Source organism: Macaca thibetana, chromosome 1, assembly GCF_024542745.1.
Source record: "Macaca thibetana thibetana isolate TM-01 chromosome 1, ASM2454274v1, whole genome shotgun sequence".
NCBI lineage: Eukaryota > Metazoa > Chordata > Mammalia > Primates > Cercopithecidae > Macaca > Macaca thibetana.
In genome coordinates this window covers 36,766,871-36,780,526 of record NC_065578.1, presented here as the reverse complement: position 1 = coordinate 36,780,526, position 13,656 = coordinate 36,766,871, and the positions used below count along the sequence as shown (strand labels likewise).

Genomic DNA, 13,656 nt, shown 5'->3' with positions numbered 1-13,656 from the left:
AACTCCACAGGGGCTCTCCTCTGCTCCCAGAATCAAAGCTCAAGTCTTTATCTGGGCCAGCAAGGCCCTGCCCCTGGGGGCTCCAAGTGCCAACCTGTGGCTTTGTTGACTGTGATGCGGTCCTTTGGCCCGTGGCTGCCTCTGTCTCAGGAAGCCATCCACAATGAGCTCAGATCAGGTCAGGGCTGTCTGTCCCATGTCCCCACAGTACACCGCCCTTCTTTGCCAGCACTGATGAGTGGGCTTGTGGCTAACTCTCCGTGTTTGTTTTCCTGACCATACCAGAAGCTGCCCCTGAGTGCTGGGTCCGCTTGCCTCATTCACACTTCCATAAAACCGCAGGTTGGGGTCAGCTGGGGGCCTGCAGTCAGGGTGTGGATTGGGTGCCTCTGGAGTTGCAATAATTTTCACTGTGTGAAAGTAGCTAGGGATGGTGGTGGTGGTGAGGGTTTGGTCTAGGGCTACGGTTGTATCTGTGCCATGGGGAGGTTGTCAAACCACAGAGAAACTTTTAAACCAGCTGGACAGGAAGGTCCCTCCCCCAGGGCACAGGCCTTGTCTTTTGAAGGGACCAAGGGGCACTGCCCTCAGTGCTCTGCAATGGGAAGGGCTGGGGTGGCCTGGCTGAAAGAAGGCCATGATCCTGAACTCCCTGCCAGGCCCTGCAGCTATGGTAAAGGAGGAGGGGACGCCCATGATGAAGAGGAGCTGTATTTCCACTGTGAGTTGGCTGGGCCTGGCTGGGGAGGGGCGGGCTCCACCTTGCCTCACTCCTCAGCCCTCTGCCTTGCTCCACTGCATGAGCCTGCTTGTCCACCCCAGTGGCGGAGGCCCCGTTCCTTAGGTTCATCTCTTTCTCTCCCAGTCAAAGTCCCAACACGTCGCACATTCCTGGACCCCCAGAGCTGTGGGGACCCACTGCAGGCTGTGCATCTGTTTGCCAAGGAACTGGATGCGAAAAGCGTCACGCTGGAGAGGAGGCTTGGAGCAGGCAAGCTGGGTGCCCAGGAAGACTTGTCCCCATCTGGAAGCCCCACCCACTCTACAGGCCCCGCCCCTACTCTGTCCACACCGCTATCCTGAAGCCTACCTCCACCCAAGTCCCTGCTCGTGTCTGGAAACCCTGCCTCCACACCAAGCCCACCCTCCACCCAGAAAGTCCCTGGCTTGCCTGATTATAGGGAAGAGGATGGCAGAGGGGTCTGTGACCCTCTCCTGGTCCTCAAGGTCAGACCTCTGCACACTACCACTGGCAGTTTAGTCCCAGGCCTTTATGGGGCCGTGGGGAGGGGCCTTTGCAAGCTTGGGGGCCAGACATAACTGAGTTCTAGTCCTAGCCCTCCCACTGACCCGCTGCACGATCAGGGGCATGGCCTTCTTTTGCTCAGAGCCGCAGTTTCTCATCTGTGAAATGGGCATGATATCTGCCTTCTGGGGGCTAATGTGGGGACCTCCCAGCACTCCTCACAGGGCCTGGCTGTCGGCTCTTGCTCTCTAAGCGCCAGTCTCCTGCTAGCCTTTCTTCCTGACTACAAATCCTCAACCTTCTGTGCTCAGAGACGGCAGCTGCTTTCACTGGGAGCCTGACATTATCCTCTGACACTGTCTCCAGACAGAAGCCAGAAAGGAGCAGGGTTGGAAGAATAGATGTCATTGTCGTCCGTCCTGGGTCACATGGGGTTTGATGGCCATTGGCACGCTGGCATGTGCCCCGTCCTTTCTTTAAGACTTGGAAACCTCCCCCCACTGAGGAAGGCAGGGAGGAATCCCCATTTCACAGAGGAGACTGGCCAAGAAAGGGAACAAGATGGAATTCTAGGTCACACTGCTGGTACTTAGTTTACCAGGATTTAAACTGGAAACAGTCCATGATCTGGAGTCATTTTTTTTTTTTTTTTTTTTTTTTTTTTGAGACTGAGTCTTGCTCTGTCAACCAGTCTGAAGTGCAGTGGCACAATCTTAGCTCACTGCAACCTCCGCCTCCTGGGTTCAAGTGATTTTCCTGCCTTCTCAAGTAGCTGGGATCACAGGCATGCGCCACCATGCCTGGTTAATTTTTGTATTTTCAGTAGAGACTGGGTTTTGCTATGTTGGCCAGGCTGGTCAGAGTCACTTTCTCCTTGGCTCAGCCTGTTCAGCTCAGCCAGAGCAGTGGCCTCTGGCAGTATCTGATGTGCTGTTTCCCCACAGGGCGGTTTGGGGAGCTGTGCTGTGGCTGCCTGCAGCTCCCCGGTCGCCAGGAGCTGCCTGTAGCCGTGCACACGCTGAGGGACAGCGCCTCCGACTCACAGAGGCTTGGCTTCCTGGCGGAGGCCCTCACTCTGGGCCAGTTTGACCATAGCCACATCGTGCGGCTGGAGGGTGTTGTCACCCGAGGTAGGGCCCGGTGCTCCCTTGCTGCTGCCCAGCCCACGAGTATGGTGGGTGGAAATGATGGGGTGGGAGTTTGGGGTGCCCCTGCCCCTCCAGGTCCTTCCCTCAGCCATGGGAGGGAGCTTCAGCCAGGGACCTCAGCTTTCACTGACTCAGGGTGGCCCTTCTCCTAGAGTGGCCACTCTGGCTCAGAATGACCTTTCTTTTTTTTTTTTTTTTGAGATGGAGTCTTGCTCTGTCGCCCAGGCTGGAGTGCAGTGGCGTGATCTTGGCTCACTGCAAGCTCTGCCTCCCAGGTTCACACCATTCTCTTGCCTCGGCCTCCCGAGTAGCTGGGACTACAGGCACCCACCACCATGCCCGGCTAATATATATATATATATTTTTTGTATTTTTAGTAGAGGTGGGGTTTCACCGTGTTAGCCAGGATGGTCTCGATCTCCTGACCTTGTGATCCACCTGCCTCGGCCTCCCAAAGTGTTGGAATTACAGGCGTGAGCCACCACGCCCAGCCAGAATGACCTTTCTGACCTTTCAGTGATCTTCTGACCCCCTAGAATATCACTCCTAGAAAGACTGATCTTTCTTAGCAAGCTTGTTGCAGCTCATGACCTTGGCCTTTGTCCACCTAAGATGTCTCCTCTTTTGTTCCTCGGCATAGTGGACCCTGGGCTGGGCAGGAGGATGGCGAGATTAGGGAGCTTGGTGCTGGTTCTGGCTCTCGAGGCCCGGTCTGGGGCACCGGGGGGGAAACTTGTGTGTGCGCGGGGTGGAGTAGTCAACTTAGCACGTGTGTTCCCATCCCTGGGCACAGGAAGCACCTTGATGATTGTCACCGAGTACATGAGCCATGGGGCCCTGGACGGCTTCCTCAGGGTGAGTGGCCCTGGGGCTGCCAATGACCACTTTATTCTGTAAAGCGGGCAGGGGTCCCTCACTTTTCTCTTTGGTAGGGCTTGGAATTGGCATCATCCCCACTGGCCGGGCTGACCTGTGGTCACAGGGTGAACTAAAGCCTGGCGAGAGCTGGGTGACTGCCCTGGCGTCACACAACACCAGGGGATCCAAGCCCACAGCCCTGGCCTCAGTCTCCTCCCTCCACAGCGGCACGAGGGGCAGCTGGTGGCTGGGCAACTGATGGGGTTGCTGCCTGGGCTGGCATCAGCCATGAAGTATCTGTCAGAGATGGGCTACGTTCACCGGGGCCTGGCAGCTCGCCGTGTGCTGGTCAGCAGCGACCTTGTCTGCAAGATCTCTGGCTTCGGGCGGGGCCCCCGGGACCGAGCAGAGGCTGTCTACACCACTATGGTGAGGGTGCCCCCAGCCAAGCCTGCCTGTGCCTTCTGATTCCCGCCAAGCTGCGCTGGAACCCCTAGCTCCCCACTTCACTCCCTTCCCTGCCCCTCCACCCAGCTGGTCTTGGCATAAATGCGAGTGGACCTCCCCTTGAGGTCAGCTTTTGTGTCTTTCCCAGATGTGAAGCTGGAGTTGGGGGTTGCTTGGGAGGATGACACTCAGGGCTGGATCTAGGGCTCAGTCGGGTGGGGAAACCTGTGTGTCATCCAGTTCCTCCTTGCCCCTGACCTGCCTGCTCCTACAGAGTGGCCGGAGCCCGGCGCTGTGGGCCGCCCCTGAGACGCTTCAGTTTGGCCACTTCAGCTCCGCCAGTGATGTATGGAGCTTTGGCATCGTCATGTGGGAGGTGATGGCCTTTGGGGAGCGGCCTTACTGGGACATGTCTGGCCAAGACGTGAGTAACTGGTGACTCCAGCTCCATGCCTTCTGACCCTCTTACCTCAGGCCCCAGCTCCCTGACCTCTGCCCGTTGGCCCTCAGCCTTCCAGCCCCAGGCCCCTCTTCTCCGTCTGCTTGCTTCTGGTTCTGCCTGGCCACTGCCTGAGTCTTCCTTGTGTGTGTTGTGTGTGTGTGTGTATGTGTATGCGTGTTTGTGTGTCTGTGCATGTGTGTATGTCTGTGCGTGTGTGTGTGCGTGTGTGTGCGCGCGTGTGTGCACGTGCACATGCCTGTGTGTGTGCATGCGTGTTTGTGTGTCTGCACGTGTGTCTGTGCGTGTGTGTGTGCGTGTGTGTGTGCGCGCACCGTGTCCTGGGGAAACCTGGAGCCTCTTCTCTGCTCCCCATCCCCGTCGCCCAGGTGATCAAGGCTGTGGAGGATGGCTTCCGGCTGCCACCTCCCAGGAACTGTCCTACCCCACTGCACCGACTAATGCTCGACTGCTGGCAGAAGGACCCAGGTGAGCGGCCCAGGTTCTCCCAGATCCACAGCATCCTGAGCAAGATGGTGCAGGACCCAGAGCCCCCCAACTGTGCCCCGACTACCTGTCCCAGGTATGTTCCCACAGGAGACAGCCAGCCTCTCACCTGTCCATGGAGGGTCTTCCTGCATGACTCAAGTGCAAACCCACCACCTCCACCCCCCAACCTGTCCAGGAGCGATCGCTCACCCCATTGCCCCAGAGGGCTGTAGCCCTCCCACCTGCCCAGGCCCACCGCACTGCACATCCTCCTGGTCACTTCCGCGTCTCCTGGATTTTGCCTGCATCCCTGGGTACAATGACCTCTGACTGGAGAAATAGATGTGGTAATAGCCCTAACACATTTGTAGTCCCAATTAATCAAATATGTGAAATTAATATTCGTTGTTCCAAATATGAGTCACCAACCAGTCCTAGGCATGTCCTACCCCAGACTGTTCCAGATACTCCAATACCTTTAGCTGGCTCTGCCTCCACCTGCCTGAAGAACCTGAAGCCCTCGCCTCTTCGGGAAAGCACGGTGCTCATGTGAGCTGGGTCCAGCCCCAGGGCCCGGTTACCCTCCCCTTCTTCTGTTCATCCTCAGCTGGCCTCTCCCCGGGAGACCACCAGGTTTGGGCCCAGATCCCAGCTGTCGGTTGAGCACAGCTCCTCTGACCCGCAGGCCTCCCACCCCACTAGCGGACCGTGCCTTCTCCACCTTCCCCTCCTTTGGCTCTGTGGGCGCGTGGCTGGAGGCCCTGGACCTGTGCCGCTACAAGGACAGCTTCGCAGCTGCTGGCTACGGGAGCCTGGAGGCCGTGGCCGAGATGACCGCCCAGTGAGTCTGAGGCACCAAGGTCAAGGCCGGGGCTAGGGGATACCAGGGGCCCTGCCCCTGCCTATATTGGGAAGTCCCAACCTGTCCAGAGAAGCGGAGGGAGAGTGGAGGGCCTTCATGGGAGGAGCAGAAGTTGGGGTCAAGCCAGCTGAGTGTGACCAGCCTTTGTTTCAGGGACCTGGTGAGCCTAGGCATCTCTTCAGCTGAACATCGAGAGGCCCTCCTCAGTGGGATCAGCGCCCTGCAGGCACGAGTGCTCCAGCTGCAGGGCCAGGGGGTGCAGGTGTGAGTGGACCCCATTCTTCAAGGCAGGACTCCGGTGGGGGTCCAGACCCCCAGCCCTGCCCAAGGACCGTGGCAAGCTGTGCTCCAGCAGCGTGGGAGGGACTCTCTTCCTCCGCTTGGGCCTAGATCTGGTTTGGGGCCCCAGCTTCCCCGCTTTCACTGCCTGCCCCTCCCATTTTCACCAGTCTGAACACCTTCACTAACTCAGTGCCCCGGAAAAGAGGTTCAAGTCCCTAGAGAGGACCCCTGAGATAACAGCAGGAGGAAATTCGGGGTCTCAGAGAAGAGCTGGGGCAGGGATTGGAGGGAAGACAGTGGGTTGAGATTGCCCTGGCTCATGCCCTACTGCCATTCATACCCACTAGGGGCTGGGGCCTACCCCGTGGGGTGTTCCCTTTTCCCACAGACCCATTGACCAGTCAGACAGCGTGGGTCCCAGGGGGCTCTTGTTCTACCTGGCAGTGACTGCAGCTGCCTGGTGGCTCAGGCCTCGGGGGCTGTACCAGAGACGCATCGTCCTCAGCTCCCTGTGCCTTGGCAGGGGCTGACTGGATACTGGCCAAGGCCCAGGCAGGCAAAGATGGTGCTGAGCTCAGGGGCTGACGCCCAAGAGCCCTAGACTCAGGAGCTGGCTTCTGTGTTCCCCTGCCTTGAGCTGACAGTTCAGGGTGAGGCCAAGAATCCTGACCAAGCTGGGTCATGCAAGGCCCTGGTGTTCCCTGGGGCTCCACGAGGCCCTCGTGTGCATTCCTTTATGAACTCAGTGGCCAGGACATCTGGGAAAAGCATAAAGGGCCATGTCATCTCCCCAGGGACCCAAGAGCTTTTCTCTCCAGCCTTGGGGAGGGTGAAGAGGAGACTCAGAGACGGGTCCTCTCTCTCAAACAGGCTGGTCTAACCCCCAGTGTACAGATGGGGGAACTGAGGCCAAGTGAGGTGTCAGGGTCAGAGCTGGGATCAGAACCCAATCCAGGGATGAGCTGGCTCTGGAGAGAGAGTCCTTGGTCCTGCCCTATGGCACCCCCACTTCCCTGTACATCCCGTGGGGACTCTAGAGGTGACCCCCTCCAGCCAGCTCCGTGCCTTGGGCACTAGCCAGCCTTCCATGGAGCCCCTCCCTGCTCTGACTTCGTGGAGCCCTGGCAGGAGTGGTTGTGCTGAGCCCACCATGGAGTTCCTTATCCACAAGGGCCCCCGGGAATGGTGGGGCCCAGGATGCCAGGGCTTTTGTAGGGTAGCAGGAAGGCAGCTGGATCTTGGCAGGGCCACAGGGGCTGAGTTTGTTCAGGCCACCCCTGACACTTGTCTGCTGTGCTTGGCTGTGTGTGGGTGGGGTGGGATGGAGCGGGAAGGAGAAGACAAGGGGTAGAGAAAAGAGATGAAAAAGACACACAGCCTGCCCTTGGGGGGCTCAGACTAGACCAGGAGAAGAGCTCAGGTACCAAGAAGTAATTCCAGGGCACCATCCACCGGTGCCCAGGGCCCCCAGGAGCCCTCTGGGTCAGTGGGTGGGTGGGCTGGAGGGGGAGATAGCCGCTCTCGTGAAGTGTGAAGCTGAGATGTAAGTTGAACAAGGCCTTGCAGGTGGGAAAGGGAAGGTTCTTTCCTTGGGGTGCGTGGAGTGTCCGGCAGGCAAGATGGCAGGCCTCAGACAAGAGGAGTCCATGCAGAGAGGCTAGCATGAGAAAGAGCCCAGAGGCGGAAGGTGCAGTGCATCTTTGCAGGGCACCCCAAGGTGGGGGACAGTGACTCACAGCGGTGCCTTTGGCCCCACCCTGCCAGCAGCAGCTCCTCTGCTCTTGGAATATCCCCCAGCCCCCTGCCTCCCCGTCTCCTGAGCACCTGCCCCAGCTCAGTGACTCTGGGGGTACTGGGGAGACCAAGATGTTGCTACCACCTTTGTCAGGGTTGGGGGAGCCCCCGGCCAGGTGCCCTCCAGGATCCGCCTTCCCCACCCCTCCTGGGAAGCCTGGACCAGCATCCCTTCTTGTGTGGATGGAGCCTCATCCCCATCTCCAGCTACATCAGTCATTCTCTGCAGGGAAAAGTCTCCTCCCGCTACTCCAGCTGTTCCTGCAGAAGGGCCCCTGGCTGTGTTGGCAGGACTTCGGTGTCCAGGGTAGATCTCCCCTCCACTGAGGAGTGAGGTCCCAGAATCCTGATGGGTCCCCGGCCTCAGCCCTGCACAGGCGTGATGCGGGGCGATGGCTCTCTGGGAACCCTCTACAGATCTATTTTTATATGGAACTTGTTCGCTGGACAGAGGTGGCCTGCAAGCCCCCATTACCCTGGTCTGAGCTCACCCTGGGAGGGAGGGGGCCAGTCGGAGGGGGTTCCTTCTGGACATGTTTTTATATTTCCTGGGTTCTCTATGCAGGATAATAAAAACTTGTCTGTGATAGGGTGCCTCTTTGAGTGACCGTTTCTTGATCATTGTATAGCTGGTGTGGAAGGGTTTCTGCCCCCTTCCTCGGGGACAGGGATGTCCAGAATGTGCATCTGAGATGTCTTTGCATAGAGGTGAGTCCAACGCTGCTCCTGCCATGAAAGATGTCCCAGGATCCGTGGCAGGACGGTGTGACCCCGGGTACTGAGGGGAACTGGGTGCCCTGGGTGTGTAGAGAAGTCTGTCACCCAGTCTCAGGAGCAGTAGAACAAGGGAGGTGTCCCAGACACAGTGGGGTCCTTTGCTGGGATAGACAGTACCAGGGAGGGCAGAGACCAGGAAAGGATGCCCAGCACTCAGGTTTGGGTATGTGTTTGAGATGCCCGTGGGATGTGCGGCAGAGATGTCTGGGAGGCAGGTGGATATCTGGTCTGAACCTTGGAGCACAGATGTAAGTTAGAGACAGTTTTGGGGTCATCAGCGTTCAGATGGGGGTGGAAGCCGCGGTGAGAAGGAGGTCACCCGGCCAGCATGTGCAGGAGAGGGGAGACGTCAGCGTTGGAGGCACCCAGATGAAGGGGAGCAGTGGGAGAGGCCAGGAGGAGCTGTGCCAGTGCTGCTGAAGAGCAGGTTTTGGTGTTAAATACAGAGAAAATGGCCGGGTACGATGGCTCACACCTGTAATCCCAGCACTTTGGGAGGCTGAGGTGGGTAGATCATTTGAGGCCAGGAGTTCGAGACCAGCCTGGCCAACCTGGTGAAACCCCATCTCTACTAACAACACATAAATTAGCCGGGCATGGTGGCGGGTGCCTGTAATCCCAGCTACTCAGGAGGATGACACAGGAGAATCACTTGAACCCAGGAGGTGGAGGTTGCAGTGAGCTGAGATTGTGCCACTGCACTCCAGCCTGGGTGATAGAGCAGAAAAACAGACAAATAACAACAAAACAAAAAACAGAGAAAGCAAGTGACAGAGGAGGGAGCAGTGGCTGTCAGTGTGGGCACTGGGATGTTACCGGTGAGTGTATTCATTTGCTTGGGCTACTGTAACACAGCACCCGTGGCTTTGCCGACAGGGATTTGCCGTCCCACAGCTCTGGAGGCTGGAAGTCCAAGATCGAGATGTGGACAGGGTTGTTTCCTCCGGAGAGCTGTGAGGGAAACTTCTGCTCTGGGCCTCTCTCCCTGGCTTGCCTGTGGCCATCATCCCACTCTGTCTCTTCACATCATCTTCCCTCTGTAAGTCCAATTTCCCGTTTTTATGGATGCCAGTCATATTGGACTGGTCCATTACCAGCCCACCCTAACAGCCTCATTTTAACTTAATCACCCCTTTAAAGGCCTGTCTCCAAATACAGTCACCTTCTGAGCTACTGGGAGTTAGGACCTCAACATAGAGGCCTGGTGGGGGGCACAGTTCAACCCGTAACAGCGACTTTATTGTCAGGGCAGAAGCCAGATGAGAGGATTGGGGAGTGGAGTTTGGGAATCTTTGAGGAGTCCAGCGAAAGGAGGAAGAGTGGGCTGAGACAATGACCAGGACAGGCTGCGGGTGTGAGCCAAAGGGTGCATGGGCAAGGCCTGAGAGCCCATGCATGTGCACACATGTGCACATGGGCACACATGCACGCACACACTTGGACCACATGAGTCCTTGCATGTCTCCGTTGGCTTTCTAGTGCTTCTCCTCTCCGTGGCCCAGGCCATTCATGTTCTTTAGGCTGGGGAAGGCATCTTCCTCATCTGCATAGCTCAGGACATGGAAAGTGCTTAGGGCAAGGGGTAGGGTGGTGGGGGTGGTGATAAATCATACTCCTTCCCCCACTTCCTGTGCTCAGAGCCAGTTAAGTACTAATTCCCTGGGACAGGTGGAGAGTAAAATATCAGCTCTTTGATAAGGCTAACTGGAGAATGTTGCTTACCAAGTTTCTTTGAATCTAAGATGCCATTGAGTGTAACATGTCCTACCAAGAAAGAAACATCACAGTCAACTATGTTGTGCCATCCAACCGGAAGATGCATCCCAGTTTCAGAGATGTTAACATGTACGTCTTCAATGAATGAGATGCTGTGCATCAGGGACAAAGTGTGTTTCCCATCATTCCCCTGAACTAGACCCACCCAGTCCCAGGCTGAGCCGGGTGGGGCAGACACCCACTGCAGGGGCAGAGCTGCCCCCTCAGCTCCTGCCTGCATGATGGGAGCAGAGCGGGGTGCACCTTTCTTGTGGGCAAGCAGATCTGCAGGAGAAGCCAGATGGCACTGAGTCAAGCAGGTTGTTCCTGCTGTCCCTCAATTCCACTTGAGAAGCCACCCTCTGGTGGGGAGGAATGAATGAGGAGTGGGTTAGAGATGTTAGCAGCATTGCTCCGCTGAAGTCATCCCCAGGAGAGGCACGCAGCCAGGGAATGCAGGACCCCAGCATTAACACGGTGCCTGGCACACAGAACACAGGAAGTGCCCACTTGTTATTAGTGTTACTATTATTATTACTATTACCTAGCTGGTGTGAGGCACCAGGTAGACATGTGGTCAGGAATGGAACTTCTCTAGGCAGTGGGCCTGCTGATCTGGCTTGATAAGGTATTTGCCCATTCACTGTGCATGGATCAGGCACCTACTAGATGGCTGGCTCTGGCAGCTTAAGGCCTCACTGCCCAATGGGTGAGTCAGTTAAGTAAAAAATACCCATGTTAAATAAAAAGCCATGGCAATAAGGATGAATTCTAGGTGTTTGGGGGCTCAGGGAAGGGCTCTGCCTGGCTTTGTTCCCGAGGAGGTATGAGCGGGCTCCCAGGGGAAAGTGGGTAGTGTGTTCGCTGCCTTTGGTAGCCAATGCCTGTGTTCTGGACCTTACAGGAGGGTGTCTCAGTTCCTAGCATTACCTCCACCCCGTTGCTCAGGAAGTGAGTAAAACTCACACTGCACCACCTGCAGCTCTCTTTAAATCTTTTTGTACCCTTTGCCATTGAAATGGAACGGTCTGCCAGCATCTTGAAAAAATCCTGCTATTCGCAGGATATTTCCCACCCCAGTTTACTAGTTGAGCTCCTTGGGGTCTTAGGGCAACAGAAGCCAGAAGTTGGTTGGGCTCATGAATGACCTCATGTTGCCTGTCAGCGTCTTGGGATCAGATTATGTGTATCTCAAGCCTAGCTCCAAGAAATGTGTTTGATCAAGACTGCTTGTAGAAGTGTAAGAGGAAAATGAAAAAATCTAAACCAGACTTGTTTCCCCATTGCAACACCTTCCTTCCCCTTTCACTTAGGCTTCCCCCTGGGCCCCTTCTCCTTCCTCCACCCAGCCCACAGCACTCCTTTTTTTTTTTTTTTTTTTTGAGACACAAGTCTCACTGTGTCGACCAGGCCAGAATGCAGTGGCATGATCTCGGCTCACTGTAACCTCTGCCTCGTGGGCTCAAGCGATTCTCTTGCCTCAGTAAGTGACTGGGATTATAGGCATGTGCCACCACACCTGGCTAATTTTTGTATTTTTAGTAGAGATGGGGTTTTACTGTTTTGGCCAGACTGGTCCCGAACCCCTGACCTCAGGTGATCCTTCCACCTCGGCCCTCCAAAGTGCTAGGATTACAGACGTGAGCCACTGTGTCCGGCCAGCACTCCTTCTTGACCCTCACCTGGAGACTTACGAAGGGTCAAGAGGAGAAGGTTTGCCAGGGTGACCTTGGCGTTCGATTGGAAGGGTGTATCCTTGAAGATGGTCACCTGTCTCCATCCTGATGGTTCTTAGCATATTGTGACATATGTGTGCTTGTGGGTACTGAAAATTTGCAGATGGAGCTGCGGTCTTCCTGGTATCTTGGTGCCAAGGGTATGTTTGTCCTCCACCATATCCACCACCCAAGGATCAGGAAAGATCAACCATGCAGATCCTAATATCAGCTGAGGGAAGGATGATGGCAAAGTGTAAAAGGCAAGAAGTGCAGGTTACAGCTGGCAGGGAGGGGATGGCAGAGGCTTGTTTGACAGGTGGGGTGATGCAGGCTGGGATGATACAGGGCTGAGCAGATGTTTAATCCCGCAAAGGGAGATGACACCTTAGGCAAAGCAAATTGGATTCCAGACTCCCCTTTAGCAGGGAGCCCAGTGTAGCCCCCAATTCTGATTGAATCCTCTCTCAAGAGTGTCTCTCAGTCCTTCAATTTCTGAAGCCACAGGAATTATATCTACTATGAAAGTTTTGAGTACATGTGGCATGCTGAATTTTAGGTAGGGGTCAACAGCTATGATACTGTGTAAAATTAGAAAACAGACCCACCAGGGTGTGTACACAGGTAGGCACTGAGACATGCTTTGTTTTTCAGAGGTCTGGGGATATATCGTGGAGCTAAGCCCTGCAGTGGTATGGGAACTCATTATCTGGGTGGGGCTGGGGATATTCCTCCTGGTAAAAGGCATGTCTGATGCTTTGGAGAAATGCTTAGGTGATGTCCTGTCACACACACCCGAGCTAACTCTTCATATGAGTAATGTAATCTAACTCTTCACAAGATAATACATTTGTAATCCTCTCAATAGGAAGCCCCAAGTAGGGCTTTTGGAAATAACAGGGGCCCTGTAGGACAAAGAATGAACTTACTGTTGACTGGACCTCTGGGGTTCCTTAAAACTGCCTCAGGGGCCCTAGGGAGGGACTTCAGGCCTCCATTCTCCCTTCAACCTGGGGCAGCCCTACTTTTCTATGCTTTCTCTCCACAGCAGACAGTAAAAACTAAATTGCCTACAGAGATGAGGCAGGTAACATCAAGGGAAGAAGTAATCTCATCAGGATTGCTTTGAACTGGAAGAGGATTCTCTGTGGGCCAAGGAAAGCTGCTACTGAGCTCTAGCCAACTGTTAACCCGTGCTGTCAGATCTTATTTTCAGAGGCTAGCAATCTTTGTGTAATCGCCCCATATTTAAATGGTCAGCAACTAATTTGGGAAAAAAAGAACAAAACAAAACCCAAACCCAACCTGAGTGTGAAAGTATGTCTGGGGGCTGGCAGTGAGATTTAGGTTGTCCAGCCCTGTGACATAGTTCAGCCTGTACTTAAAAATCCTGGGATAGTAGGGACATAAGTTCTGCAAAATAGATCAAATCAACAAAAGATACCAAATGATAAAAAAACAAAATTTTTAAAAAATCCTAGAATGTGGCTGGGCATGGTGGCTCATAACTGTAATCCCAGCACTTTGGGAGGCGGAGGTGGGTGGATCACCTGTCAGGAGACCAGCCTGGCCAACATGGCGAAACCCTGTCTCCACTAAAAGTACAAAACTTAGCCAGGCGTGGTGGTGTGCGCCTGTAATCCCAGTTACTTGCGAGGCTGAGTCAGGAGAATTGCTTGAACCTGAGAGGTGGAGGTTGCAGTGAGCCGAGATCACACCACTGCACTCCAGCCTGGGCAACAAGAGTGAAACTCTGTCTCAAAAGTTGATCAATCAATCAATCCTGGGATGGGGAACTCTTTACTTTCCAAGCCAGCCCCTTATATGAAATGAAGAACTGTCAT

At 55.2% G+C, this 13,656-nt stretch overlaps 2 protein-coding genes across 2 annotated transcripts in view; one reads left to right on the top strand and one right to left on the bottom strand.

Moving 5' to 3' along the window:
- EPHA10 (EPH receptor A10) overlaps positions 1-6,045 on the top strand; it is a 47,420-nt gene extending 41,375 nt beyond the window's left edge. Inside the window, exons 10-18 of the mRNA XM_050801229.1 lie at positions 660-721; positions 866-991; positions 2,191-2,376; positions 3,188-3,249; positions 3,478-3,681; positions 3,974-4,123; positions 4,528-4,721; positions 5,313-5,468; positions 5,643-6,045. Of these exons, the coding sequence (XP_050657186.1) occupies positions 660-721; positions 866-991; positions 2,191-2,376; positions 3,188-3,249; positions 3,478-3,681; positions 3,974-4,123; positions 4,528-4,721; positions 5,313-5,468; positions 5,643-5,757 (1,255 nt within the window). The 3' untranslated portion in view covers positions 5,758-6,045. The remainder of the gene's footprint in view (positions 1-659; positions 722-865; positions 992-2,190; positions 2,377-3,187; positions 3,250-3,477; positions 3,682-3,973; positions 4,124-4,527; positions 4,722-5,312; positions 5,469-5,642) is intronic.
- UTP11 (UTP11 small subunit processome component) overlaps positions 1-13,656 on the bottom strand; it is a 594,364-nt gene that overhangs the window by 301,413 nt on the left and 279,295 nt on the right. The gene's annotated exons all lie outside the window — the stretch shown is intronic.